The sequence below is a fragment of the Dipodomys spectabilis genome, unplaced genomic scaffold (genome assembly GCF_019054845.1).
Source record: "Dipodomys spectabilis isolate Male_0828 unplaced genomic scaffold, ASM1905484v1 ptg000141l, whole genome shotgun sequence".
Classification (NCBI taxonomy): Eukaryota; Metazoa; Chordata; class Mammalia; order Rodentia; family Heteromyidae; genus Dipodomys; species Dipodomys spectabilis.
The window spans coordinates 10,655,444-10,681,911 of NW_024870818.1; the positions used below are offsets into that span (position 1 = coordinate 10,655,444).

General features: G+C 44.5%; 1 protein-coding gene across 3 annotated transcripts in view; it reads right to left on the minus strand.

Moving 5' to 3' along the window:
* The window catches only part of Sptbn1 (spectrin beta, non-erythrocytic 1), a 186,514-nt gene that overhangs the window by 1,627 nt on the left and 158,419 nt on the right, over positions 1-26,468 (minus strand). For 2 of the 3 annotated variants that reach the window (XM_042691168.1, XM_042691169.1), the window contains 17 exons: positions 26,206-26,352; positions 24,843-25,106; positions 23,018-23,242; positions 22,144-22,233; positions 21,688-21,969; positions 20,708-20,838; positions 19,361-19,565; positions 18,589-18,963; positions 14,577-14,821; positions 12,978-13,116; positions 11,855-11,939; positions 9,810-10,006; positions 8,365-8,477; positions 7,660-7,723; positions 2,746-2,984; positions 1,344-1,517; positions 313-355 (listed from right to left, as the gene is read on the minus strand). In XM_042691168.1, the coding sequence (XP_042547102.1) occupies positions 313-355; positions 1,344-1,517; positions 2,746-2,984; positions 7,660-7,723; positions 8,365-8,477; positions 9,810-10,006; positions 11,855-11,939; positions 12,978-13,116; positions 14,577-14,821; positions 18,589-18,963; positions 19,361-19,565; positions 20,708-20,838; positions 21,688-21,969; positions 22,144-22,233; positions 23,018-23,242; positions 24,843-25,106; positions 26,206-26,352 (3,018 nt within the window). Of the gene's footprint in view, positions 1-312; positions 356-1,343; positions 1,518-2,745; positions 2,985-5,334; positions 7,724-8,364; positions 8,478-9,809; positions 10,007-11,854; positions 11,940-12,977; positions 13,117-14,576; positions 14,822-18,588; positions 18,964-19,360; positions 19,566-20,707; positions 20,839-21,687; positions 21,970-22,143; positions 22,234-23,017; positions 23,243-24,842; positions 25,107-26,205; positions 26,353-26,468 lie in introns of those variants that run through there. The other variant, XM_042691170.1, reaches the window with a different exon arrangement.

Genomic DNA, 26,468 nt, shown 5'->3' on the forward strand with positions numbered 1-26,468 from the left:
GAGTGGCAGATACCCATGCAACAGCTGGACTGCGGTGGAGATGTGTGGTACAGAAGGCTCCTGACTGGGCCTGGGCCGCCTCTCTGTGCTCTCCAGCACTGGGAAGGGCAGGCAAGGCTCCCTCCCTCAACTCCATCACAGAGGGACACAGGATGACAAGTGCCGCCTTCCAGGGACATGGAGAGAAGCGTCCAGTGCTAGAGACTGTGCAGACCACGTGACATGTGGCCACTGATCATTACTTAGACGAACAACATTACATGAACTCACTTGCGCCTACATATCTGAGAAAAACAAAAGCTAGTAACTTACATCATCTTTGGCTTGGAAGAGGTACTCATTGCCATCATTTAGTCTGTAATCGCAAGAAAAAAAAAGTAAGTTAAGTACCCTAATTTCCATATTCTATGTGGGATCTGAGCAGACAACAGATTTACACGAGAAACATCAGCAAGAATTTCACCCATAACATCAAGCATGCCTGGAGATGCACACAAGCCCAGCAACAGCCCCTGGACATTGAGAAGTCATATAATACCCTAGGCCAATCCATAGCTGCTTGGTACTTTAACCATAAGCCAGGCACCAGTTGGCTCATGCCTGTAATCTTAGCTACTCAGGAGGCTGAGATCTGAGAATGATTCAAAGCCAGGTTGGGCAGGAAACTCTTGTGAGACTCTTATCTCCAATTAACCACCAAAAAGCCATCAGTAGATCTGTAGCTCAAGTGGGAGAGTCCTAACCTTGAACACAAATGCTTAGGGATAGCATCTAGGCCTTGAGTTCAAGCCCCAGGACTGGCACCAATTAAAAAAAAAAAGTCCCAAACAAAATTTACCTTTGTTGTAGAACAAAGAGTACTGGCATCCTTGATTGTTGGTCTAAACTGAATTCAAGTGAAAGCTCTTCAAAAACAATAGCCCTTTGGGAATCCTGTTCCTGAGTCTGTTTTACCTACAGAAACCCTTCTAGATCTCCCTTCGTATGTCTCAGAACAAGGTCATCCATGGGAGGAACTTCCTCATGACACCCAGTGATGCCTGGGCTGCTGGTGCAGCGGCAGGACCAGCCCCTGAGGGATCATGCCGCCTGCACCCTGCCTGACAAACTGCCAAATGCGCCCAACCAACCCATCACAGTGTTGGTGAAAGAAAACCACACCCAGGGCTGGAGGTGTGGTAGAGCTTTGCCTAGCAAGTTCAGGGACCCAAGATCAACCCCAGTACTGGAAAAAAGAAGGAAAAAAATAACTCATGCACACACAATAAATAAAAAAATAAAAACCCAAGGGAAAGGTAAATCCACAGTCATTCTCAGTAACCATAAAACACATCAACCCTCACCTGAGCTTGAACACGTGTTTCTTCTTCTTGTAGTCAAGGGCCACTTCACAGACGGCTTCCTTCAAACTCACAGGGACCTCGCTGTGGTAAGGGATGCCGGAAGCAGCGGTCTTGGCGTCTTTGTAGAAACCCATTTCTTGGTTATTTATGACACAATATACATTGTGCCAGGACCTATACATAGTAAAGAAAGATCTGTCAATGGCACTTCAAGAATTAAGAATGTGTTTGACATGAAAATGACTATCATGTGACTACGGTGTGACCTCTCATCAAATATACTTCTCTCATTAAAAAATACTGCACTGAGGGCTGGGAAGGTGGCTCAGTGGTAGAGCGCTTGCCTTGCATGCCTGAGGCCCTGGGTTCGATTCCTCAGCACCACATAAGCAAAAAGAAAAAAGCCGGAAGTGGCGCTGTGGCTCAAGTGGTAGAGCGCTAGCCTTGAGCTGAAGAGCTGAGGGACAGCGCCCAGGCCCAGAGTTCAGGCCCCACGACCGGACCCAAAAAAAAAAAAAAATACTGCACTGAGCGCTAAACAACAGGATGAAATTCCTTCAGACTCCTGGGGGGCTGCAGTGGCAACTTTTGAGGGCGCCATCTCTGAATTTGGGGGAGAAATGCGGTCCTGTCTTAAGTAAAGGCACGTTCAGCTCTGCTGGGAAATGCTGGTGCTCAGGCTCTCTGCGATGGGTCAGGCTGGACTTGTTTGAAACATGCTTGGTCTCACGTGGAAGCTCCTCCACTCTTGGTGGCATTGTGTATGTGGTTCAGCCACTTCACAAGGTGGCAGATCCAGAGCCACGAACACTTCTGGGTACCTTTGTTGGACTAAGGTGGCCTTTTCCTTATGTACAGTAAATGGTCATGTTAATTTTTCACAACAAATGCATGAATTTGCATGTATGTCACTGTCAGTGTGAGGGACAGATATAGATAGCACGACCCCATGTAGTGTGCAACCTCCACGACCCTATAATTGTGATCCTCGGCAGTAGTTTATTTGTTAAGCACAAAGACTTTGGAGTCAGATGAGTTTTACATCATCTTTTGCCATTTAATAGATGACCACTGAAAGCACCCATTACAACCTGTTTGATTTGACGTGGTTAAGACCAGAGGAAATGTAACAGGTAGATCCCACAAGGAATCCTACAGAGGAATTATTAAACTTAAGGAAGACTCCTCCATGTAGTAAATTCTTTCTTAGGATGAACTGAGAATGACACTGTATTTCAGGCTTTTCAGTGTCTGTCCCAAGTAGAAGCAAAACCCAGTGGTTACTGCGTCTGTGAAAGCACAGGAGCCTGGCCTCCTCCACCAGGCCGGGCACGGCCAGTGGTCCTCGGTCCTTGCACAGGATACCGTGTCTCCCTGGCTGCTGCGCCTGCGCTGCCCTTACCTGCTTGAGGCTTTCTTGTTGTGGGCCTCCCACTCGTGCTTCCGGTTTAGGAAGCCTTCCATCTGGGCCGCGGGTGTCTCCTGCGTCCTGGCGGGCAGGGTGGCGGCACTCTGGGCTGGGAGTGCAGTCTTGGCCTTGCGGTCAGAGGTCGGGGAGGGGATAGGACTGGACTCTTTGGAGCTCGTCCTCTGTTCAGCAGCGCCATTGACCATTTCGCTGGTGTCCACCGTATCTGTCATCTAGGGACAGCAGAGAGGCCATTTAGCTAACCTCACGAGCCATCAGGCAACTGCATACGCTCTGACTGACTGGCACATGTGGCTGTGTATAAATGCCTGGCACAGATGGAGGCAGTACAGTAAAACCCTTGCATACCCCACAAAGCCAGCTGGACACCAAGGACATTAGAAGGTGGGAATGGATTAAGGGCCGCCCGCTTGCGGGGGAGAATGAGAAAAGCAAAATGCCAGGGTGAGTTTTACTGCACTCTGCTCCCCTGATACCTCCGTTTTCTTGGACATAGCTTAGACCATCTCCTCTTAGGGTTACTTTAAAACAAAAGGACAACAGCAACAATCACACATTAAATATGAGAGAGAATGGACGTTATACAGCAGCCACCTTACACCCAAGGGTGCCACCAGAGGGCGGCTGAGGTTGAAGCAAAAGGGCATTCACAAACAGATGGAGACACAACTCTACCAGAGCTACCCGGCATTCCCACACACTGCGACAAGGAGACACTTCAGGGTTCTGAAAATGCTCTGCCTCCCTGCCTACCCCCACCCCCAACACATCGTCATAAACACATGCAGAATTAGGATGACAGTCATGCATTTCACATCTCCCTTCCCCGTTAGCCTTCGGAGCTTAAGGGCTGGAAGGAAAAAAGGCAGGTCAACAAACACCAATGGAGTCACATCTGCCGAAAGGTGGATGGTGAGTGGGTTGTAGTTTGTGTTAAAGGAGCTGGAAAAGCCAATCACAGTCACTCAACACCACACAGCTATTTACCCCCAAACACAGACAGAACCAGGGCCTTCCCCATCACGGGTGGTTGATCACGGTGCCTTGCTGCACTGAGACGAGAAAGCCCAGAGACAGCCAGGCTTCCAGGGCTCCGACCCAGCAGGCTGGAGACGTCTTCGGGAGCGTTCCTTCCCAAGCTCACTTAAACTGTGACCCTCACGGCTTTTCGGCTTTGAACATGGAGTAGGCTCTCTTGATTCATTATCGTTTTCAGCCTGTGTACCATCAACTGTGTACCATGAACTGTAGCAGCCCCCGGCTGATATACCCAGGGCGCGGATTAGCGAGTTACTAAAGCTGGGTGTGGCTGACGCTTTAGTGGATTACAGACAACCTGCACCCCTCATCCACAGACAAACACGAGGTGTCAATGGCATACTCATTAGCTACATCCCCACCGCTGCTGCCCAGAATCCGAGTGACACCGAATTAGCAGCAACAACCTTGGCAGGAGAAGCGGTAGACTGGCCACCACCACTGGAACACAGATCTGTCAACTCTCAGGGATTGGATTTCTCGCTTAGGTCTTATCTAGTTGGCTGAGTCCAAGAGCTCCATTTTAAACAAAATTCATTCTCTGGGAAAGGGGCTGGTGAAAACTTAGGAAGGGGTGGAGCGTTACTAGTTTATGCAAGCCATTGTACCTGACATCAAGGTTTAGAGTGTGACTAGAGGCTGTACAATTTAAGGTGCTTTCGATTCTTTACTGTCATAGTGATGTGGACAACTGTATTATTAGGGCAGAAAGGGGTGTGTGTGTGTGTGTGTGTGTATGTGTGTGTGTGAGAGAGAGAGAGAGAGAGAGAGGGAGAGAGGGAGAGAGGGAGAGAAGGAGAGAAGGAGAGAGGGAGAGAGGAGAAGAGAAAAAAGAGGGAGTGTGGGGGCAGAGAGGCTTTGCGCATGTCAGCCTGTAGAGTTGTGCTTATGAGCCAGATGCTATTACAACCCCCACCCCCACTCCCGTCACACTGTTTGGGGAAAGGGAGAGAGAACTGTCTTACTGTGTAAGTCTACGCTGGGTTCAAGCTCCCAGTGTTCCTGCTTTAGCCTTTCAAATAGCTGGGATTGCAGGTGTACACCACTGTGCCTGGCTTCTCTTTCACTTTTAGGAGAGAATTGGAGGAGAGGAAGTAATAACAACTAAAAAGCAAACAAATGAGTGGATTTTAAAGTTGACAAATCTCTTCTAGCATGAGACCTCAGGAAACTTGTGGTGAGGAGTAAGTGAGTTTGGTGTAGAAAGTGTGAGTCCAGAGAGACATGGGGTTAGTTAGGATGTTCAGAAACCAAGTTAAAAAAAAAATTTCGTGCTGCAGAGTTGGTTTGAAAGCCACTAAAGCCAGTGATGACCTGGAGAGACAGACATTTATCTGAAAAAAGCTAGTTTATCAGACTGATCAACTCCAAGGTAAGGGGAGTTCAGGGAAATCTCTTCGGAGGGAAATTCTGCAGCAAAAATTTTTTCTTTAGAATTAGAGGGAAAGAGAAAACCCCAAACCAGTATGCAAGAGCTAATTAATGTTTATGCAAATGAGTCACTAACCAAGAAAACAAGGAAAATAAAAGGAACAAAATGAATTTTAATGGACATGTGCTTTAAGCATGCCAACAGACAACACACCACTAGAGACAAACATCAAAAGCAAATCATGATGCTATGATCAAACAGCAGTACATGTGGACACACTCCCCCTCACCCACCCCAGTGCTCCTCTCCAGCATTAGTCCACAGTGCTTTAGTGGTTGGCCACATCTGAGATGCTTAAATCGGGAGGTGAACAGAAATGCAATGTGACAACTAGTAGCACAGGAAACTCCTGCTTGATTTTCAAAGTGCATGAAGCAACACCACTTTCAAGTTCATTAACTTGAGTCTCTGCATCATCACTCCAAAGAATGAAATGGCCTTTTCTTCTTCTAATGCAATCCAATTGTTAATTACAATTTTGTTCTGGCAAGCTACCATTTAAAAATCTAGATTAAAAATAGACATGGAGCAAAGGCTACAGAAGCATCATAGCACTCTTTTCTTATGTGTGTATGTGGGGTTCTATTTTGTCTTCTGAATATAAAAAGCATTAAAACTTGAGCATTGGTCTGGATGATACAAAATTTAAACACATACACATACACACATATATGGTAACATATACGTATAGATCAATGACACACAAATGTAACTTGGGGCCAGAAACACGTGTTTTAGGGCTCCTTAATGATCAAAACAAGGGTTTTTTGTTTTGTTTTTTCCTCCATGATAAATTTGGATGTGTTTTAAGGCAGAGACCCAATAATGGAGCACACTACCCCAGAACATTAAGAGGCTTGGCATCTATCTATATACCCATCTACAGTCACAAGTAGATAGATATGTACATAGAGATAAGGAAAAACAAACAAGATGCTATATGATGTTATCCTGACAAAAGAAAAAAAAAAAGACATGCATCATGAAATGAAAAGACAAATCAGACTTAACTCATGGAGAACACATACCAAAACAGGTTTCTGACTTCACTAACACATCTAAATATGGCAAATGAGCAACTGAATGTCTCACAAGGCTTTGATGCAATATGGATTTTGTTTTGTTTTGATCAGGAAATCACCTCTTTCATCAGCTTTTATTCCTAAGGAAAAGGATTTCTGTTAAAACATTTTCAATTCTTGCTGGTGGCCTGGTAGCATGCCATCTTAGAAGACTCTTCACTAGAGAGCTCCACAAAAAGTCTTGAGAAAACGAATGCATCAGCCAGATTCACTCGAGCTGTACCACTGAGTTTCTATTCCCAGACACCTAAGTTACCTCTGGAGCCAGGAGGCTCGCAAGTGCTCCCTGGCACAGGTCCTGCAGTGTGTCGTTCAAGTAATCAGGATGAACCAGAATGGCTTTTGTTCCATTTGTTTGGGAAATTCAGTTTGACACCCCGAAAGCATTGAACAGAGGTCAGGAAGTATGGTAAGGCAGGCTTCCAGAATTCTGTGAGCTGCTGGCACTTGCCATGTCTGGTCAGGGCTGACAGTGACCAAGACAGGGGTGGCAGCAGTCAGTGGGCAATTTACGTCCAAGGCTGGCAGCAATGTGGGCTGCAAGGAAGCCTATGGTTCTCAACTAGGGACTTGGCAGAAAAAAGGTCAGAGAGAAATTGGTTTGTAAAACTAAATGACCCCAGGCTCTCAAAATATCACAACCCTGTACTGAAAAGTTAAACAGTTTCCTGAGAATATCTTAGTTCTCCCCCCCATCCCCTTATCATCTTCAATGAAATGAAATAATGCATCCTTCTTGGAATGTTACACAGCTGACTTTAAGTTGTAATCTCGCTACTCAACATCTCCTTCCTTATGCACCAGCTTCCTGGTTGCCCTAGCAACTAGCAGGTTAATAGCATCTGTAAATGGCACAGTACCTATATAGCGCAGTACTGTGACCTGTTAGTATAACTGGATGGGCCGTACCTGTTAAGATTCTAGTTTTCTTCTTCATAATGCTGTAATCACATTTAATTTCAATTACTCATGTAAGGCTTTTGCTGTAAAATCTTAATAAAGTAAAAAGCTCACAATAAATAAACAAAAAGTAAGTATGCTGCTTTCAGGCATCGAGAATCCATCAGTTAGGAGACTCAAATAAACATGGATTAAATGCAAACATATATGAAATCACAAAAGGCTATGAATTAAGTAAAATTTTTAACACTTTGGGTGAAGTGGAAGCCAAAAAAAAAAAAAAAAAGTCAAAACCAACAGGATCTGGAAAAAGTGGTTTCTTGACAAATGGTAGTGTGGTAGTGAACTTCACATTCCAGACCACGGCTGGTCACTGGCTGTCCGTCTGCTATTAAAGTTTTTGTAGTTTTGGTAGGTTTGAGAGCGGTAACTAACCCGTGGCGATCCCTGCTCAGCCGGCAAACCATTCTGGGAAACTTGCTCTCCTTTTGAAGTATCCCTATTAGGTGGGGGGAAGGGGAAAGAGAAAAGAAGCAGGAGGAGGAAAGGAGGGGAGAGAAAAGGGCAAGGAGGGAAAAAGAGAAAAAGGAAATAAGCAACACTCTTTCACACAATGCAACTTTTTTAAAAACCCTGTAACTTCCCCGTTTCAGACAGATCTCACGTGGAGTAAGCTTAAGGGACAGCCCTGTCCACAAGCCCACCAGAGGTTCAGGCTGCTCATACTGTACCAACATAACTAGCCTTTTGCAAACTGAGAATACTTTCTCCCTTTATGTGAAATTACCCAGAATTTTCAATGCAACTACTGCAAAATCGCTGGCCTGCAATCTGGGTGGGGAAGCCCACCCACTGAATGCTATGGAAATTTCTGAGTGCGCGTGTGTGTCTATGTACAGCACAGTGCCCACACAGTCCAAGAGGTACTGCCTACATTCCAGCTCTGCCACCTACATGGCTTAGGTGACTGCATGATAGACAGTCCGTGTGCTCGGCTGTGACTTGGGGGTAACGTGGATTTTCAATGGCATAAGGAAATAATGAGCAGGAAGGGATGTGGCCAGGCTCACAAGGCAGAAAAAAACCTCACGATTGCTATGGTAATGAAGATTCCAGCCTCTCCTGCTGCCTGTGACTCACCATTGCTGCTGGGACTCAGCCTCCTCAGAAACCTTTGTGCTTGGCTCTGGAGAAGGTGGCCGCCTCTTCCTCTCCTCTTCCTCTTGCTGTCTGCGCACTTCCAGTAACTCCAACTGAGGGAGAACACAGTCATGCTCAGCAGGGCTTGGACTTGCCACTTTTATGGAAAGGGAGGCCCTTGCATCTAGTCTCTACCCTAGCTCACACTGGACAACGCGAAGCTCTTCCATCCCCAGCAAAATGGTAGGGAGTTCATAGCAACTACAGCTAAACCGAGCCCGCAAGATCTCCCCTTCCCACACTGGTTTGTGTGTCCCCCTAGGAGCATGGATTTAATTTCTAAGTCCACTCTGCTAAAAGAAAAGTGCCCAAATCTCCAGAACATATTAAAAAAACAAAAACAAAAACACAAGGAGGGGGTAAAAATGCATGATAGGAAATGTACTCCTTACCTTACTCATGTAACTGTAACACCTCTGTACAGTAGCTTTACAATAAAAATTATATATTAGAAAAGAATAAAAAAACACAATAGCAGAGCTCATGCCTATAATCCTTGTTACTCATGATGCTGAGATTAGAGGATTATGGTTTGAGGCCAGTGTGAGCAGAAAAGTCCATTCACCTCCAATTAACTAGTAAAAAGCCAGAAGTGAGCTGCTGTGGCTCAGGTAGTAGAGCATTAGCCTTAAGCAAAAAAATTCAGGAAGAGCGCCCAGGCTCTAAGTTCAAGCCCCAGATGGGCACAAAAAAAGAAAAAAGAAGAAAAAGAAAAACCTCAGGATAGTCATCTACCTGTACCAAAGCCATTTCATGAGCAATATGCACACACTTGAAAGTTCTGTTTTAGCACAGAAGGATGCAGGCACATGTTAAATCCCAGAATTGTAGAAATTGGGAGAACCCCCACCCCTGTCATTTTTGTATACTGCAAAGAATGAATTTTTGTACCATAAGTACCAAAGTCTTAGAAGAAACAATAGCATCCTATCCCTCTCCTAAGATTTCTGTACTGGTGAAAGAGACCAATGGGAATGGGAGGTCTTATAGTGGCCCAGGGAGAAGCTACAATTGGAGGAGAATTCAAATCCTGAATTCCTCCAGAAATTCAGGACTCAAAGACTCTGAACTACCGAAGGAGAAGTAGTCAAAGAAAAACAAGTCTCAGCCATCAGTTACCAGGCAGAAGACTACTAGACAAACGTCTCAATCCAGGTGTCTGGAAGTGATGGAGAGGTTAGTAGTCCTAAGCCGCTTCCTTGGTGCTATCAGAGAGAGATTTCTGTTGGTCTTACTTTGTAGTCCAGGCTGGCAGCAAACTTTACTACCCAGTCTTTCTGCCTCAGCCTCCTAAGGGTTAGGATCACGGGCATGTGAGACCAATTTGGGGACTATCCACATACTTCCAGATCCAAGCCCCGGCCATGTATTCAGAGATCACTTACTGTTGTTAGCCTTTCCAGGGCGGAGAACCTCTCGTCCCAGGTCGCTGCAGACTTTTCAAATGCCTCATGGCGCTTGATGAGCTTCTCCACCTCATCCACACTCTGGCCGATTTCGCGGCTGGATAGGTAGGGCTCCTGTCCAAGCAGCCAAGCCTCGGCCACACTGGCGTCCCTTGAGAACTGATGGACCTCCAAAACTGTACAGGGTACCAAGAATGAATGTGGACCCAGGACCACTGGCACCACTGCCCTCTGGTGGCAGCTGGGTGCACAGTTTATAAGACCAGCATGCTCCAGTGTAAATGCCACATGTATGGGCCACTTTATGTATGTCACTTTATCTTCTCAGGCAGTCACATTATTAGACTAAGAACTGGTAAATTAATTTTAACTGGTAAATTAACTTTAACTTTAGCCCAATATATAAAAAATACCATATTTAACACATAGCCACTGGGCAGATTTTATACTGAGAATACTTCCATAACAATCTGAGAATACTTCAAGTCCCTACGAGACATATATATGACAGTAGCCATCAGATTGAGAAGTGCAGGTCCAAAATGCACTCTGCTCATTTAGCTCTATCTCCATGAAACAGGCCCTCAGAACCTGGCAGGATTCATAGAATCCTGTTTCTTCTTGGGGGTGGAGAGGGAGGGGAGCAACAGTTTGGACCGAGGTGGCACTGTGCCTCTTTCTTGTCCCTCCATGCGAAAACACTGAACACTCCTCCAGCCCTGCACTTAGGAGGAGGTGGGGCTGAATGAAGCTCGCTTCACACTGAGCTAACATTACTTCTCACTGCATCACCAACAGCAATTATGCTTGGGCTAGGCAGGTAACAAGTGGGCTGTGGGAGGTACCAGTATCCCTGCAGTGGGATGGCTGTCTATTTTTGACACCTTAGTATCAATTTAGCAATTAGAGAATATGCTATCTCTGCTTAGGGACTTGAAGTGGGGACCACGCAGATAGATCATCATGTTTCAGGTACAAATCTGATATGCGGTTTACTGCAGTGTATAACGTGGCTTTTGCTCAACTGAATGAAATTGGGAGTTTTCAAAAACTACAAGCCATATTCTCAAAGAACAGGGCTCTGAGCCCAATAGGATGTGCATTCACTGAGTCTTCTACAAACCTTTTAGAAAGGGCTCCTTTGGAGTTTACTTCTAGCAAGCACTCAATGTGTGTATGAATGGGCTTAGAACCTAAGGACACACCCAGAGTTCCAACACAGAATGTCAAAGTATAACTCAGCTACTTTTAATGTTCAGACCAATTTTGAGATGCCATTTCTAATACTATACACTATAATTCTTGCAAGGGCTCATCTTCCTTGATAAAATGAGGATTAAAAAATAGACTTTACAGCTGGGCGCCTGTAATCCTAGCTACTCAGGAGGCTGAGATCTGAGGATGGCAGTTCAAAGCCAGCCCAGGCAGGAAAGTCCGTGAGAATCTTATCTCCAATAAACCACTAGAAAACCAGAAGTGGCTCAAAGCAGTAGAGCGCTTGCCTTGAGCTGAAGAGTGCAGGGACAGTGCCCAAGCTCAGAGTTCAAGTCCCATGACTGACCGAAATAAAAATAAAAGCAAATAAAATAGACTTTACCTCCCAAGATCATTAGAGGTAATACATATGACAAAATACTCAGAAGAATGCTAAGGGCAAAAGCAAAACCTTAAGAGATGTTAATGTCATCAATCTTCCACTAAAACCACCAAATATAAGACAGGCTAGCTTTTCACTTTCTTCACTGTGAAGAAAGAAGTCTTGTTGAAGATGATTGGAGGGGCTCGGTCTCCGAAGCGATGTCACATTATCATATTCATGCATCTAAGGACACCAAAGCCCCAACCCCACTCATGACACTGTCATCAATCATGGAGTGAAAAATGATGCTTATGCCAGTAAGAAAAAGCAAGAATGCTAAAAATCATCAAGTAATAATAATGCATTAAATAAAGCAGAGAAAAAACCTTGCATGCTTTCCATGGATGCCCGCCCCAAAAGAGTAGAAAAGGAAACATGTCCTTACTCAGTCTTAACCATTCCCATCTGTCTTCCCACTTGTCAATCATTTCTTTTCTCTTTTCCGTCAACTGTAGTAACTTTTCTTTGATCTGTATGAAAAGAAGATTCCAGACATCTTAGTAGGATGTACTATGGCATTTTCATCTTTCCTGAGAGGTCACTTCACACAAGGAAAGTATCTTTTCTGCAGGGATTACCACTAAGCTAGGAACCATCAGCTCTGTTAATGTACATCCTGGAGCAGAGGGAAAAGCATGGCTAGCATGCTTTCAGAAGGAACTGTGGGAAGGGCCGAGCTCTCCTTAAAGCAGCTTTGTGGTAAGGAGGTCAACAATGCACTGGGCGTCCCTAACCCCTGGGTGATCACAGTCCTGCAGTCATATATTCACAAAGAGAGGAACAACAAGAGGAGCCAAGTCCTGGCCTCTGTAAAAGGATGGCATCCCCCTCACAAAGGGAACCTGTCATGAACTTGTCAATGCCAGTACCCTCACAAGCACCTGCAATCATCCCCCTTTGAGCAAAGCGACAAAATGATGAGGCAAATTCAATGGAGAAGCATTGGGAACCAGTAGGCACTGATGGAGGAATAGAGAGGTCATTTTTTTTTTTAACCAGAGGCCCCTAAAAAAATTACCTTCTGTGTCACAGAATCACTGGCTTTGGCCTACAATATTGCCTAGCTGTCTTAGGAAAAGGGAGTTTTGAAATATGAGGATGTGGGTGTGCACACATGTGTTTGCTTGGTATCTGCAGGTTCTGTAACTAAGGACTCAACCAATGCAGACCACAAACATTAGGAAAAGAAACTGAAGTTGTAAACAAATTTTTCACGTTATTCCTTAGGCAGCATAGTATAATAATTACATTTCATTTACCTTGTGTTAGCTGTTATAATTTAAAGCATGCGGGAAGATGTTGCTAGTTATTTACAAATACTATGGCATTTTATATAAGCAGCTATGGAGTCTGAGATCCAGGGAGGTCCTAGATACAATCCCCTGTGGGTACTAAGGCATAGCTGTTCACATTTCTGTGTATAATGTGTGCACATGCACGCATACTCAAGTCAGTTTCCATCAACTCCTCCAGCTGATCCATCCCACAGCCCCAAGAAGCAGCATTACCTCCTCAGATGCATAGTGCTTCCTAGCCAGCAGGGATTTCCCAAGTTCAATACAGGTTGTGAAACTGTCGTTGCGAGCATCAATTTCAGCTTTGATACCTTGATGATTATTCATTAACAGTTCAACAGATGACACATCCCTAAAATTAGACCAGTAACATCTCTTTTAGGAACTCAAGCTTTTTCCATAAAAGCATGCAGGCTTTCAAACATGCTATCAATCTGAAGGAAAATGATGGCCAAATTGGCCTTTGAGGGTTGATTTACAGGTTGGGTCAATGGGGGTCAAAATTCCAGGGGATGTAGCTCAGGAACAGCTCAGTCAGCACAGGCTCCACATTTAGAAGCTGGCTCCTTTTATTTGTGCTGAATAATTTAAAATGGTCACTTGATAAGTATAAGAACACTGCTTGTTTTCTGTTAAGCTTTTGCCCTGAAGTGCAATTTGGACAGGCTTTCTGTCAACAAGGTCTGAGGCAGTAACAAGTTCCCTAGGGCTCAGGATATGTACCCCAGAACAGCTGGGGAAGTCTCTGAACTCAGACAGAAAATGATAAACAGGGGAAACCAGTGGTTTTGTAGTGAGAGCTCCTCAGGGAGAACTAACCATGGCGCAGGGAATTAGACTGCTTTTTATTTCTTATTTTACTTTTTGTTGGTTGTGGGGCTTGAACTCAGGATCTAGGCACTGTCCCTGAGCTCTTTTGCTCAAGGCTAGTGCTCTACCACTTTGAGTCATAGTGCTACTTCTGGTTTTCTGGTGGTTAATTGGAGGTAAGAGTCTCACTGACTTTCCTGCCTGGGCTGGCTTTGAACTATGATCTTCAGATCTCAGCCTAAGTAGCTAGGATTACAGACGTGAGCCACTAGTGCCTGGCAAGACTGCTTTTTAAATGACAGAACTATTTCTTATATTGTGGCATAATTTTTATCTCAATTACAATGGGTGAACAGCAGCTTTTATCTGTACTTATTTGTTCAACTATTGAATTCTTTTCACTGCTTTGAATGAAACAGAAGTTAAAGGGTAGAAATAGAATAAACATTAACTTACCATCCTACAACACCACTAAAGCAGATGTTGAGAGTGATAACCTTTGGTAACGTGTATGGAAGGGGGACAAAGGGGCTTTTAATCCAATCAACAGGAGAAAAGTGAGCTGGGTGCTTGTGGCTCATGTCTGTCATCCTAACTGCTCATGAGGCTGAGATCTGGGGATCTCGGTTCATAGCCAAGTCTGGGCAGGAAGTCATTGAGATTCTTATCTCCAATTAATCAATCCTCCCCCCCTCCCCCCCAAAAGCCAGAAGTAGAGCTGTGGCTCAAGTAGTAGAAGATAGCCTTAAGCAAAAAAGCTCAAGGATAGTACACAGGACTTAGGACCAGCACACAACAAAATGAAAAACAAAATCTTAGAAAAACCCATCTCATTCCCAAGATAAAGTGGTCAGGAGCGCCCAGGGCACATGACCAGGAAGGCACAGGTGAGTGTGAAATATAACCTAGGAGGGTCCACAGGTCCCCGGCAATGGTGTGTCAGAGACAACTGAAGCAGGGGTGGCTGTCCCTATCTCTGCACCCTGACGCCTTGAGTATTACCTTGGCTTCTCCTGGGCTTCTATCTGCCGGATGACATCCTCCATCCAAAGCATGAGGTCCCGCACCATGCTGAAGAAGCGGAACTTGTCCCCTGTGTCCACCAGCCGCACCCTGCGGCCCTCACAGGCGTCCAGGAGGGACTTCCAGGCTTCCAGGACCTCGTTCTCACGCTTCTGGATGTCGTCAGCCTTGTCACCCGCATAGGCTGCCTGGAGGCGAGCTGCATCCTCCTGCAGCTGCCTCACCTGCAAAGCCACGGGGAAGATGAGTCAGGTTTGACCCCAGATTCCCCACACTCCTTCCTCACAACGCTGCTACTAATGGAGCACTAGGTCAAAACGGGCCTGGTGCCTCTCAAGGAGTTCTGATTTCACGGAGGACCACCAAGTCAGAAAGACCCAGGTTTCTATAAACCTATGAAACTGCATAGTTAGCTCTCTAATAATAAAGTAAAATGCTACAGACATACAGGTCAGGAAGGTGAGGAAAGGCGCTCTAGAGGTGGCCTGGGATATAAAGTAGGGCACTTCTAGTTACAGCCCCAAAAATGAACACCTTCCCTACTCACTCCGGGTTAAGGTAATTTTTATTGGCTGGGTGCTGGTGACTCCCATCTGTAATCATAGCTTCTCCTGAGGCCGAGATCTGAGGATTGCAGTTCAAGGCCAGGCATGGGCAGGAAAGTCCATGAGACTCTAATCTCCAAATAACTACCAAAAAAGCTGGTAGAGTGGTAGCTCTGAACAAAAAAAGCTCAGGACCGGGCTGGGAAGTTGGCTCAGTGGTAGAGCGCTTGCCTTGCATGCCTGAGGCCCTGGGTTCGATTCCTCAGCACCACATAAGCAAAAAGAAAAAAGCCGGAAGTGGTGCTGTGGCTCAAGGGGTGGAGCGCTAGCCTTGAGCTGAAGAGCTGAGGGACAGCGCCCAGGCCCAGAGTTCAGGCCCCACAACCGGACCAAAAAAAAAAAAAGCTCAGGACCAGTACAAAGCAAACAAACAAACAAAAGCCCTGTAAAACTGTACATTAACAGCAAGAATGATGATTTAGTAAAATGTAGCCACAAGTACACTTCTACTTACAGCTAAATATTTTGCTGAGCTATCTTTATAGCTATGACATTCATCAAAAGAAAAGTAAAATATTAACAAGTCAACAAAAAATGGACACCCTAAGAAATGTCAGCATAGGAAATTAACATAGGTCTTAAACATGAAAAGATGCCAGGTGATGACATGAATACTGTTATCTATTTGTTGGCCAAAATTCAGCTTTGAAGATGCATTTGTCAGTGAGATCATTCATTGTTGCTTGACTCGTAAGAGGCTATAGCTCATCTAAAAGGTGATGGACAGTACCTATCAAAATAATATTTGCATGTATCTTCTGTTTATAATTCCATTTGGGGAATTTGTCACATATATATATGTATGTGTGTGTGTGTATACACACATATATATATCCTTGCACACTTAGGAAGGGAAATACATACTATTTACCACAGCATGATCTACATAAGCAAAAGATGGATCTCCATTAGTGATGGACTGGTTGAAAGTGCAGCCCTTGTGCAGCTATGAGAAAAATGGGAAAATGCTCTAAGTACTCGCATGTAAGTGCTCGGAGTAAAAAGCAAGGTCAGGTGGTATGTATAATATTCTCCTTTTTGTGCAAAATGAGGGAAAAAATACAGCTGGTTTGTTGTCTATAATAGGAACAGTAACTGTGACTGTTTTATACTTAATATTTCCCTCAAACTTTGTTTTTATACTTTACATTTCAGCAGTGCCATGCCCACAATGTCTAATCAAGATATACACAATACAGTGGAAGAGACAATCATTATTTCCTGATAAGACGTTCTCACAAAGTCCACGGACAACAGCTCTGCACATCAGGCGTCCTCATGGGTATCTGTGAGGAGAGTATCTGGAGAAATGCTGTGCGGGGATAATGGGATAGGATAGACAATGGGAAGAGGGGAGGGGCCCGGAGGGGAGGGTCACTGCCCCTCAACCGCATAATGACTTTTTAAATGGTGGTAAGAAAATAAAGCTTTTGCTAAAGCATCGATGGGATTTGGTTTCGACGGTGATTTGATTTCTATATCTTAAAGACTTTGGGGAATATTCTTTTAATAGTTAAGGCTTAAGTATAACTCATTATCATGAGCAAATGTGTAAGAAATTATCTGAAAAGGGCTAGTTTGCTATAATCTAACCAAATCTTTCCCTGTGCCTCTTGCTCTTCTGAATGGACTCATACAACAAAAAGTGCAGTGGAAGAGGCTATGTACAACTGAAAATTCCCACAGAAGTTAACTGGCTTTTTGCATAGCCACTCAAGACCATCCCCTGGGGCAGATATTGTAAGATGCCCTCATCTCCCACTGCTCCCCCAGGCACTTATGTAGACAGCAGTAGGTCAAGCTGGCAAAAGATGACACAGCCCAGCAGGAGATACTTCCTACTCAGGGAACCTGTACCACAAGGATTGGCAATACTTGCAGTCATAAAGTGCCTAGGCATACGTTATGGTGAGACAGACAGAGACCGTCGGACACGAGGAGATGGATGGTCCTGACCTGGATGGAACTGAACTCTTGGGCTTTCTCACTACTCCAAGTCTGAAGACATTGAGTGAAAAACAAGAGAGCAACTCCATCATCTCTTAGTTCTCTTGTAATTCTAAAGTAATGATTTTAAGATGCATAGGGAAGACTTGCTGTTGCTGTTTTGTCTAGGCCTCCAAAAGTTTCCCTAGGCTTTTGTTATAGGAAATCAATATGAATTTAGCATCAGTGAGACGACAATGGCAGTCTGGTACCAAAACACAGTGAGAATGATGCCTTCAACAGAGCCTGGCCTGGCCAGCTCCAAGCTTTTTTTTTTTTTAAACTAAAGATATACTGGAACACAGCCAAATCTATTCATCCCACATTTTCTATTGCTGCACTATACTAAGATGGCAAAGGCAAGTAGTTATAATAAAAACTAAATGTTCCACATAAAACCAATAAATATTTACTATTTGGTCTTTGGTAGAAAATGTCTGCTACCCAGGGCACTAATCAGTGTTTGCCTTTTTCTTTTTTCTATGTGGCTTCATAAAGGGCCTTATGCTCCTTATGTTCCTGCTGAACTTTTCTGCTCTATGGCTGGTGGTCTACCACTTGAGTGAGCCACACCTCCACTGCAGCTTTTTGCTCGTTAACTGGAGATGAGAATCTGTTTTGTCTGCCCAGGCTGGCTTTAAATATCCATCCTCAGATCTCAACCTCGTGAGTAGTTGGGACTAATTTCATGTGTAAGCCACTGGTGCCTGGAAATACATTTCAATAGACAAAAACAAAACCCCTCAAGACTAGTATTTGTAATCAAATTGGTTTCTTTTCTAGGTCCATGAAATATATCATGTCTTTTTCAACTAAATGTAAATTTTCAACTAAAAGGGATATGACTAAACAGGAAACTGCACAGAGTTTAGAAATTAGAGAATGTTTACACTAGATTCTTTCTGTTATACTGTTATTACTTTGTCAAACATTTTTTAAACAAAGTCTTTGTGTTAGCTGATCAATACTGAGGGGGAAAACACCAGGCACACTAAAATGTTAGAATCTCATTTTTTTCTTTTGGGATGGTTCATGAAAAATAACAAGGTATTGTTTTGGAAACTATTCTGGATGGAAATGCTAACATAACATAAAGTCTTATTGAAGCCTATACCTTGCAATGTGTGTGTGTATGTGGTGCAGACATTTATTTATTATAATCATGAGTATTTAACAATGTTTGCAAATGTGGCAAACTCAGAACTTGATGGACTGAAAAGCTCTTGCAAAATGGGAGTATTATCATAATGTGTGTGCATGAGCATGCATTATTTAATCCTGCTAATCTTTCAGGCATGTTTGGAGGAGGTAAGGAACAGAGAGGAACAGAGAGACACTCAGAGATGCACTAAGATGCTATGTGAAGTTTCTACATTGTGTTTTAGTACATCACCACCCACCTGAGTGCCCAGAGCTTGGATGTCATGCTCAAAGGTGGTGTGCATTCGCTGTAAGGTCTCCACGGTGTTCTGATCTCTCCCAAGCTCCTCAGGGAGTTTCTTGTGTTTATCCTGGATACGCCCAAAGATTTCCTTGGCATCATGATAAAACTTATGCAGTTCATAGGAGGCAGCCAGAATCTGTGTTCTCGTGTCAATGAGCTCCAGCAGATCAGCCCAGGCTTCATTAAGGCCATCCTTCCATTCAGCGATGGTGGCAGCATCCGAGTGTCCAGAGTTGATGAGATCATCTGCCATGTGATTGACCGTGTCCACACGTTCCTGTCCAATGTTCCCTGTGTCTCGAGCAAATTCCCGGAATCGTTCTTGCAACATCTGAAAGGAGGATGGGTATAAAGAAATCAATGAGACCACTGGGAACATTTTACTTCCTGATCCCATGAATGTCGTTGGCAAAGAAACTGCCTCTAAGTGGGAGGTAACAAGTAATACGCATGACTTTAAGAACAACAGATCTGTGCTCTAAAACATATCCGGTCTTGCACACTGCAAAGAGTAAACCACTTCTATCTCCTATAATTGCCAGAGGATGGGGCACAGAGAGGTGAACCAACTTAAGCCAAAGTCACTTGATGAGGAACCAAGTGGAAACAGAACCCCATGACTTCTGACTAGAATGCAGGATATTGCATTCACCCACAGCTCAGGAATGCAATCGGACTTCCATACACTTCTTCACTACGTACCACTCAAGCTCTGCCCAGGTACTTACGGTGACGTGCTCGTAGTCCTGCCCCAGTTCATGGGACCCTGCGACCACCTCCCTCTCAGCAATCCACTGCTCTAGGTCATCCACCTCCCGGTTGAGCTGGAATAGCCTGTGCCTCTCATCTAGCTTGCCTCTCCTCTCTTCAGCAAGGTCCTTCAGGCCAGCATATAGCTTATCTACTTTGGACTGCCGCATGCTAATGCGCTCACTGAAAAAGGGGGAGAAAGGACACCTTAAATGTCAAGTTTCTTCCTGGGGAGAAACAAAGGAGGGAACGTTAATACAAATTTTCTCTAAGGAAGCTTCTGCTTATACCTTTTAGCCTGAAAAAGAAAACTCTAAAATTCAATTTCAAATGATAAAGAGAGCTAGTAAGTAAACCAAACACACTAATTAAGACCAGAAACCATCTTGAACGTAACAATTGGGAGGAGGAGGGGCCTGTAACTGCACTACTGGCTCTGCAAGTCAGTATTTCCTTAAGAAGTTATCGCAAAACTCTGAAGCTACCTTCCATTCTCAGATACAACGCTACCAGTTACAGACAAGATGCTGCCGCCTGGCACCCGATGGCCTCCATCTCCTCTTGTGTGCGTGTGCTTGCCTCTGCTAGGGCAGCTGGCTCTGGCTACATTTCCTGGCTCTTGAGTGTGCTTTTTTTTAAGGAGGCTGAATCTTCTTTCCTCACAACAGGAAATTAGAGACAAGAACTTGCTGGTGCCTATCCCTGGAGATGGGGGGGGGGGGGGGGGGGGGGGTGACTTTCTTGAGAATCTAATCATGAATATATTCCCTGACTTCATCTCCTCTAATCTGCCTTGGTTAAACATACAAAGTTGATCTTTTTTCCACTCTGAGTCATAAAAAGCAATTACAGAAAATGCCTGAAATGTATGCTCTTGAAGTTAATGCTCTTGCCCCATACATAGTCAGTGAGTACCACACACCTACCTATGTTTCCTCTAAGATGTTCTGAGTACTTGATATGTAAAAGTTAGGATACAATTTTGTTCTTTTTTTCCCCTATAGGTCCATTGATTTACTTATTTATTTGTAGTCCGGGAAGAGATCCAGTACCTTGAGCATACTAGGTACATATTCTACATCTGAGCTATATCCCCAGCCTGTAGATCCTTACACTGTCTTCCACTCACCTTAAAAGTAGTAACTGTTCTCCTAATAAATTAGATGACAATGAAACTGTTCATTCTTCCTGTTCACCAGATACTGTTTAAGTCTATGGTAAGAACACTTCCCAAAGATCCCCCTTGGCACTAAGTTAAGATGAATGCTGCCATTTTCTTCTTGGGCAGCTTAGTAAAAGATTCACTGAAGAACAGAAAGTCTCACCTTTCAGGATGGCTGTCAGCCACCAATGCCCGGCTTGTCTTGGAGAGCTGGTGTACTGTCTCTGCATAGTCCTCCACGGCTTGTTCTAAAATTTGGTGTTTCTTCAACATGGAGACAGCACTCTGCTCATCCTGCAAAGAGAGGGACTGTCACAACCACAGTGGCCCTTTTGGTCTGATACCACCTGATACCACCACAGGCTAGCTGTGCAATGGGACAGGAGGTAGGACAATCAGAAAGAAAAACACTGCAAATGTAGTATGACTTGTAAGCAGGAAATGTTCAGAGAGGATCATGGACTGGACAGAGGTCTCTATAGGGGAACATGATAACCCAGAGTGACCAAGGCCCTTCTGAGATACAGAGTCAAGTACAGGGCTGGGAAGGTGGCTCAGTGGTAGAGCGCTTGCCTTGCATGTATGAGGCCCTGGGTTCGATTCCTCAGCACCACATAAGCAAAAAGAAAAAAGCCGGAAGTGGTGCTGTGGCTCAAGTGGTAGAGCACTAGCCTTGAGCTGAAGAGCTGAGGGACAGCAGCCAGGCCCAGAGTTCAGGCCCCACAACCTGAGTCAAGTATAGGTAGGCCAAGTGTCCCAGGCTGGCCGTAACCCCAACAGCTCGTCAAGCATGAAGATGACGGCATTAGGGAACCTTAAAATATTTTAAGGGTATCAAAGCCATTTTGATTATGGCACTCTATATAGGATTCTGGCAAATTTCTTTATACAAAAGAAGTAACAGGATGAATCACCATGATGACGCACAATTCAGTCACGAAGATCAAGTGTCCAGGGTAAAAAGAAGTCAGATTTTAGCCACCTCTGCACACTATGGTGCCTCTCTATAACACTCAAAAGAAGAAGCAAAAGGTGGCTCACTGACAAAAGCCCCCAGCAAGGCCAAGTGCACAGTCTGAGTTTGAGGCCCTTGTGAGGAATGGGCCTCGCGCTCCTCTTAGGGAGGGCGGGAGCCACTCTCACCTTGGCCTTCTCCTCAGACATCATGTACAGCTCCTGCTCGCTCATCCATGCTTCGGCTTCAGCGGCGTCAAAGTAGTATTGCTGGGCCTTGTGAGCCTCCTCAAGGCGTCGGTGGCGTTTCTCCGTCTCCTCGATGAGGAGGCCCCACAGCTGCTTCAGGTCGGCAAGCCTCTGTCTGATGGCCTCCGCATTGAGGCTGCTGCTGTCAGTGACGATATTTTGGCTTCTCTCAAAGATGTCATCAATGCGAGGCTGATGCCCCTGGATTTCTTTCTGGAGGGTCTGTGTGGGAGCGGAACACACCCCAAGTCTCGTTAAATGACCGTAGCCTGCTGCTTATGTCAAACTGTTAAGAGCCATAAACTTGCAAGCCTTCAAAGCTCTCTCATTTTTTTCTGCCTTGAGATGTGGAACAATTATTTACCAGGCTGAACTAGCTAGAGCAGAAACACTTACCTGGTTTTTCTTTATTAGCAGCTGAACAGTCTGGAGGTTGTGGCCGTGATCTGTGGAAGTTGCCAAAGGCATCCTCTCACCAACCCACAACTGGAAAGAATTGCAAATAAGTGGTCAGGACTGCATAGAAGGACAAATATTTGACATAAACAAGAGTATCAGGAGGACCAGCTGCCGAGAGTGTGCCAAATCCTTCAAGGGGCCACCAGAGGGCGGGCAGTGGGGCAATGCTTGGATCTCAAATCCCAACTCATCCTTAATGTCAGAGCCTTACAGTTTTTTTGTTTTGTTTTTTAAGCACCATTGAAGGGGTACTAAAATTCTGGAGTAGAAGTAGAGCAGGGCACAGTGGCACATGCTTATATTCCTAGCAACTCTGGAGGCTGACATTGGGGGAGATCAGGTTTCAGGCCAGTTTAGGCAAAAAAGTTCACAAGACTCCAGCTCAACTGAAGAAGCTAGACACAACTACATCCACTTGTTATCCCAACTACATCCACTTGTCATACCAACTACATCCCTGGTTCATGCATATGACATGATCGGACAAAAAGTGACACCCTGTGTCAAAATAACCAATGCAAAGACAAACAAACAAGGTTGAAGGTACGTCTCAGCTGTAGATGCCTGATTTTTAAGCGTGAAGCTGAGTTCAAACCCCAGTATCACCAAAGGAGAGAGAAAGAAAAAAACCTGGATTTATCTTCAGAAAAGCAGAGAATGGAGTTTTATCACGTGGGAAGGGGAAGAACCCCTAGAAAAGAGTAGAGCCTGGGCTGTGAATGCTCAGCGCACTAATGTGGCCTAAGTGAGCATAACAGTGAGAACATGGGCTTCTGGAAAGGCAAGGTTATTTGGAACAGGGTCTACTCACGATCTCGTCCTCCACATCTCTGTTGAACTGATGGATCTCTTTGGAGGCCAGCAGATTATGCTTCCTTTCATTCAAGGGTTCGAGCAGCTCCATGAATTTGGTCTGCACAGTGAGGCGCTTGCTGTCTACCTCATCGGTGCTCTTCCCTTCCTGACTCAGAGCTTGGGCCTGGCTCTGAAGCTCCTCAATTTCCTTCTTCCGTACTTCCATCTGGTTCTCCAGCATCTAAAAGTGAAAGACACAGCGATGTTGCATCAGAGCAGGGGAAACATAGATGGACCTATCAAGTATCTGTTTGGTGTACTGGCCAAAAGGGAAGACTGAAGAATAAATATAAACTTATACAGTAGAAAATCTAAGAAATGGCTCCACCGGGGGTGGGGGGAGGATGGGAAGGGATGGAAAGGGGAAACAAAGGAGGAGGCTACAATGCTTGATAAGAAATGTACTCATTATCTTGCCCATGTAATTGTAACCCCTCTGTACAGTATTTTCACAATAAAAAAATAAAAATTAAAAAAAAAAAAAGAAATGGCTCCACCATCAATCAATCTACTAGTTGGCAATCCAGTTCATCAGCTGATGCCTAAATGTCCCTTTCTAGGATTTTAAAGTTTGAGTAATATTCAAACTTGTCCATGAGCCTAACAAAGGAAATGACAGGGGAGACAGTAATTCATTATAGAAAAAGGTCAGCTTTTATTTGCTTGTCCAGAAACCAGCTTTACCCTCAGAAAGGAGTTATGTTAGTCTTGAAGCCCTAGTTCATTTAAGGAAGGTAATGTTAACCTGCCTTTATTTCCTTGGTTAAAAAGCGGATGGAGGTCATACTGAACAATCAATGGAACACATACTAGTTCTTCATTTAAAGAGAATGGATGAACTGGGCGTCGGTAGCTCACGTTTGCAATCCTAGCTACTCAGGAGGCTTAGATCTGAAGATCATGGTTCAAAGCCAGCCATAGCTGAAAGCCTGTGAGACTCTTATCTCCAATAAACGGCTTAGAAAACTGGAAGTGGTGCTGTGGCTCAAGTGGTAGAGTGCTAGCCTTGAGCAAGAAAGAAAATGGGTGAAAGTAGAGGCCTCTTGCTCAGGACCTATCATAGGAGAAGGCCATATACTGACAGCTTAGGAAAAATAGGTGTTTCATTTGTGTATAGACTGGCACCATTCTCAGGTAGAGGAGGAAAGCAGCTCCTCTACAGGGAAACTACCTGTGGGGGAAAAATACTTCATGCACAGTAACTTGCAGAACACAGTCAGTGACCAAGTCACTTAACTAAAGGCGAGGTCAGTGTCACTTTGATAAAGAAACCAGCCTCAGTACTCAGCCACTGTCCTGTAGTGCCTGTAGTCACAGCTGCAGTGACCAGGACTCAGGTTGCAGAGCTAGCCAGGGGAGCCACACACACACTTCTCTCAACCTCAAAGCAACTGTTTTCTCATTAAATAGTAAATTCACTTGTCTTTTGAGCCTTTTGCTGCGATACAGAAATGTGGAAAAACCCACATTTCTTCTATGGTCTCTAAGTACCTTGAATAATTTGGATAGCTGACAGGCATCTACACATTATACAACAAACCATGTAAATATGATACTTTCATTTGCATGAGATGCACAGCTTAACTATAAAAAGATATTTTCCAAAGTGTTCCCATGCTGACACCTAACACTTTTACTGACACTGTGTTTCTAGCTGACTCTGGAAATGCCCTATGATGCTGTCAGAGTAAGCACTTTGCTGGGCATTAAATCCCTTCACATGGAAAGTAGATGGCTGAAAACAGGCAAAGCCCAAGGAGGTTGCTGCCTTATCCACTTGCCTGTTGCTTTTTCAGCAGGATGTTGACGCTAGTAAGGTCTTTGCCATAATCGTCAGACTGAATCTGACTCTCCAGGCCATGGAGCCATTTATCCAGATCTGCGCAGCTCTGGGTAAAAAGTTCAGCCTTGTTTGCATCAAAGAGCCGCTGGGCCTTGGTCTGGGTGGTGGATTCAAGGACTTCCCACATTTTATGTAAACCAGTGAGTTTCTCCTTCACCACAGCTTCCGTCTCAGGCTTTTCTGAAATGAGCTGCATTCCTTCCTGGAAAACACAAACCAGTATGGTTGTAATTAAATACAATTTGCAAGAAAGTAAATGTCACCATGTAAAACAAACCTAACATTTGATCTGATTGACCCATTCATTCAGCACACACATGCTCACATTCACAAATTCTTCCCATTAGAAGTTACTACCAAATAAAATCAACAACGGTCTCAGCTAAACACAAAGTTTCCAGGGATTACATTCCTAATTGCCACATGCAGAAATAGTATCAACTGCAGCAATGGGATATTCAGTGCTAATAAACCAAGGTTTCCCCCCTCCACTTCATGTCCCAGAGACCATAGCCATCACATTTTTCTAACTCTTAAGAGCCTGGTGCAATATATCAAGTATGAGGGGAGAGAAGGGAGGACGGGAAACTCATGGTGCTCAGTTGAAGTGCCTGATGGTTCACAGTAGTCACACATGGGCGATTTAAACACATAGTTCTTTTTGTTTTCCTTTTTGCCAGTCTTGAGCTTGAACCCTGGGCTTGGGTGCTGTTCCTGAGCTCCTTTTGCTCAAGGCTAGCTAGCACTCTACCACTTGAGCCACACAGCACCACTTCCAGCTTTTACTATAATTGGAGGTCTCACAGATTTTCCTGCCTGGGCTGGCTTTGAACTGTGATCTTCAGATCACAGTAGCTGAGTAGCTAGGACCAAGAGGTGTGAGCCACTGGAGCCCAGCAAACACATAATATTTTAAAATCTTGTGCAACTATATCTGATAAAGCTTATCACAGTATACCACAGGCAAATATGACCCAGATAGAAGGACAGAGAGGTCCACGGTCCACCAGTAGCAGCAGAAGAGACGCATAACAGAGACCAAGTATTTGCTTGAAGATGAGCCAGGTTTTCTGAGACTTTTGATTGGGTTTCTGTTTTCCCTTCTGGTAGGGTGAAGTCACCAACTGGCAAGTGAGAGGCGGACTGCCACTGGCTATGAAACTTTCATAAATGACAACATAGGCTCAAATATGCTGGTGTATTTTGAAGGAAAAAAATGAGTGCATCCACACCTTCAGCTCCTTCTCCTCATCAGGACCACCACACGGCAACGAGGGCCCTCCTCAAACGTTTTAACCCACCTTCTCAATTTTGTCAAGCCATTCTTTGTTAGATGCAAGTTCTGCCATAAATGCTTGGTGCTTCAACCATTTACTGTGCAGATTTCTGGCTTCATCGTAAGACATGTCCTGGGCTGTAAGCATCTTTTCATTGATCCAGAGAGAAAGCTGAAACAACAACAAAAACATAAGAAAGTTTTCAGAGACTGTCATTATACCTATCAGCTTTTCCCCCTCCTTAGAAAGGATTGTAGTGTTAGACTATGAATACTGTACATTTCCAT